Genomic DNA, 3,249 nt, shown 5'->3' with positions numbered 1-3,249 from the left:
AGAATTTGAGTTTTATTACAGTAAAAAGCTCTCAGAAACAGTCACATCTCACTTTTTTACTACAATAAAAGGCTTTCAACAACAGTCACATCTCAACTCGAATCAGCAAACTAAACGGGCCCCTAATGATTTATAGAATGTTAGTTCGGTTCCACATCATAACCGTATGCTAACAATCTGAAATTGGACTTAGACCGTTCAAATAGTGTTCTGGTCTTGTTGTGAAACTTGAGATACTATAATAATCGGAAACCGAACAATTTTAAAATACATATATAAAAAAAACCTGAGAAATATGAAATATAGTATTTATTTGAATTTGGATTATTATTCCTCGTTTAAACATGCTTATCTAATAAAAGTACAAGTTTGAATTAATAAAACGATAATAAGAACAATTGAGATTGTTGATCGTCCTTACTAACCTTCACTATCGGCTTAAAGCAAATCAAACATGAAACATAACACAAGTAAAATATAAATGTATTAAATAAATCATCACACCGAAAATTTTATAGTGGTTTACTCTTAAAAATAGAGTATAATTGTTCTAAGCAAGTATGCTTGGGCGTAAGAAATTTTTGAAAACCCTCCTTGAGAGGACTCCAGGCCTACTTTTTGCAGTAAAGGGTAACCCAAGTGGTTGATCCATTACATCAGATCGTGGATAGGAAATTGGTCGTCGTATGGTCGTCCAAGTGTCCACTTCTCTTTTGTTGAAAATCGTTTATGCTGTAAATGGTTAGCATATTTTAAAACGTGCCTAGAAGATTGGCGGTATGCGTAAATGCCGCATCGACCACTAAGCTCTCAAAGGTGATACGAGCCCACCCAAAATTGTTTTACTCACGACTCTTTCGGGGTTTTTTTTTTTATATAAATTATTATTAAATATGACTTGTATCAAAGATTTCATATTGTCTCATGAAACTATTTACATCATGTGTATAATTTTTTCCAGAAGAAAAAAAGAATCGAAAATAAGAGGTTTTCCTTGGATATAATCGAAAAAAAGCTACACTTCTTATTCCGTGACTCCGCCCAACAAATTACAACATAGTAATCAAACATTTTCTGATTCTATCAAACAACTTTCCTAGCCCCTTTTCCGCCAACAAATCTGGCGGGGCTAAATGGAGTGAGATCAACAACGGTGGCACACCCGTCAAGCACAAGCTCAGCCACAGCAGCCCCGGTGGCGGGACCATTCAGGATGCCCCAACAGCCATGCCCCGTGGCCACATAACACCCTTTTATCCCCGGGACCTCTCCGATTATAGGCACCTCATCGTCCGTACATGGCAAGAAGCAAGCTTGCTCGGCCTTCACTTGCGCCGCCCCTTCCCTCAAATGGCTTGACACATTGCCGGCCACCCTCCTCAGCACCTGTATCGATACCGGGTTGCCCTCAATCTGTTCCGGGTCATCTGGCACATCTGCCTCTGCCGACATTCCGCACACGTACACCTCACCTGTCAGTGCCACCCAAATCAAGCTCATGAATTTGATGAAAAGTTCAAAATTTTAAAATTGCTACACCCTAACCTCCTTGCTAGAGCTAGACTAAGACTTGGCATATTGCCCAAGGGGCTTTGGTAAAACAATTTGAAGAGGTAATGTATATTCACAAAATGATTTGGAGTTTACTGTGATTGACAACTCCTCACTCGCTCAACGCTGGGTAAAATAGTATCATTTTACTAAATTCCATTTGCGCGACGAAAAATAAAAGAGTGTCATTTTACCAGTTCACTTCCATTTTGGCAAAATTCACCACATTCCCTCGCAGACATTATCACAACTCACAAGCAGCTTTTAGATTACAAAAAGCCTTTTGGTTCAGCTTCAAAACTTAAAATTCAACACACACTCAATCACTTGGATGTGAGAAATCACAAAATCTCAACCTTTTCAACTATATTACAACTATACAAATGAAGTGGGCACGAGTCAAACTACAAAGTACTAATGTATTGCCTATTGTTTCCTTGGCATTTTCTCAAACAGCTTGTACGCTTTTTCTTTAGTGACATAATTCATTAAAAAAATTAAAATTTTGGCGCCAAAAAGTATCTGTGGGACGAGGATAAACTTCTGGGTCCATGGGTTTTCCTCCATGAGAGGGATAGTAACTGAGGAAAAGCGCGTGAGGTGTAATCGCCTCTGGTTCTTTAGGCTCCAACACAATACTATGAGCTTTCAGACCGTACACTCTGAACATCGTCGACAACATCTCGAACTTTCCAGACCACGGCCCCAACGCTAAAACGACGCCGTCCGACTCTATCACTCGCCCGCCTTCCAACACCACCGAGTCAACTCGGCCTTCCTCACTCACCTCAACTCGCTCCAGTTTCCCAATCACCACCTCAACGCCGTAACTCTCCACCGCCTTCGAAATCAGAGTTCTCGTGAACAGCTGGGGATGCACTTGGGCCGTCGTTTCTACTGTCCCGATGGGCCTCGGGCTCCGAGCTGGGCCGTCGACCCACGACGGCAGATTGGAGCTACCGGAGGGTCGGGAACCGGAGGGAGGGTTATTGGACTCGGTGACGGTGAGGCTGAGAGTAGTGAGGGGTCTGTAGCCGTACGATCGCGCGCCGTCGAGATCTTCCGCCAGCGAACGGTGGAGATTGAAGCTGGCGCGGGCGAGGGAGGAGAGGGGCCTACCATCGCACCAGTCGAGGGCGAGGAATCCGCCGGCTTTTCCGGACGCGGCGCAGGCGACGGAAGATTTCTCGACGAGCGTGACGGCGGCGCCCTTCTTGGAGAGGAAGTAGGCCGCGCAGACGCCGATTACTCCGCCGCCGCAGACGACGACTCGTTTCGGAGGATGACGCTCGTCCATCGGATTTGGCGGCGACGGTGATGAGGACAATCGGATTGATCTGACGGTGGAGATCTTGCGGGTTTGGGTTTGGATTCGTCCGAGAAATGGAGGTAGTATCGATGGCGGTGACGTTACTGCCGCCATATCTATTTCTCGCTTGTTGACTGTTGAGAACTTCGTGGGAGTTGACACGTGGATATCGCTACCTCGTGTCTCGTGTCGCGTTTTTTGGGAGGAAAGAAAATTCGTATGGGCCGATTTAGATTCAGGGTTCGTGAGTTGGGCTTAAATGGCTTTGTTATTATGGGCTGGCGCGGAGAATTAATTAGGCCCATTTTGATTAAGCCGAGCATGATGATTTGTGCATGTTCTACTCCATACTACTTTAATTTTAATCTCAAGATAATACCTGGAAAGAA

The 3,249-nt window shown here is 44.3% G+C and overlaps 1 protein-coding gene across 1 annotated transcript; it reads right to left on the bottom strand.

Moving 5' to 3' along the window:
• Positions 1 to 938: 938 nt before the first annotated feature.
• Positions 939 to 3,146, bottom strand: LOC21384046 (putative oxidoreductase TDA3). Its single transcript, XM_024167488.1, has 2 exons — positions 2,074 to 3,146; positions 939 to 1,472 (listed from the first exon to the last, which is right to left on the bottom strand). Exons 1-2 carry the CDS (start codon positions 2,972 to 2,974, stop codon positions 1,084 to 1,086), a joined length of 1,290 nt encoding a protein of 429 aa, XP_024023256.1. The 5' UTR covers positions 2,975 to 3,146; the 3' UTR covers positions 939 to 1,083.
• Between the last annotated feature and the right edge of the window lie 103 nt (positions 3,147 to 3,249).

The sequence above is a fragment of the Morus notabilis genome, unplaced genomic scaffold, assembly GCF_000414095.1.
Source record: "Morus notabilis unplaced genomic scaffold, ASM41409v2 Scaffold4921, whole genome shotgun sequence".
NCBI lineage: Eukaryota > Viridiplantae > Streptophyta > Magnoliopsida > Rosales > Moraceae > Morus > Morus notabilis.
Note: the sequence above shows the minus strand (reverse complement) of the source record. Positions and strands in the feature narration are given on the sequence as shown.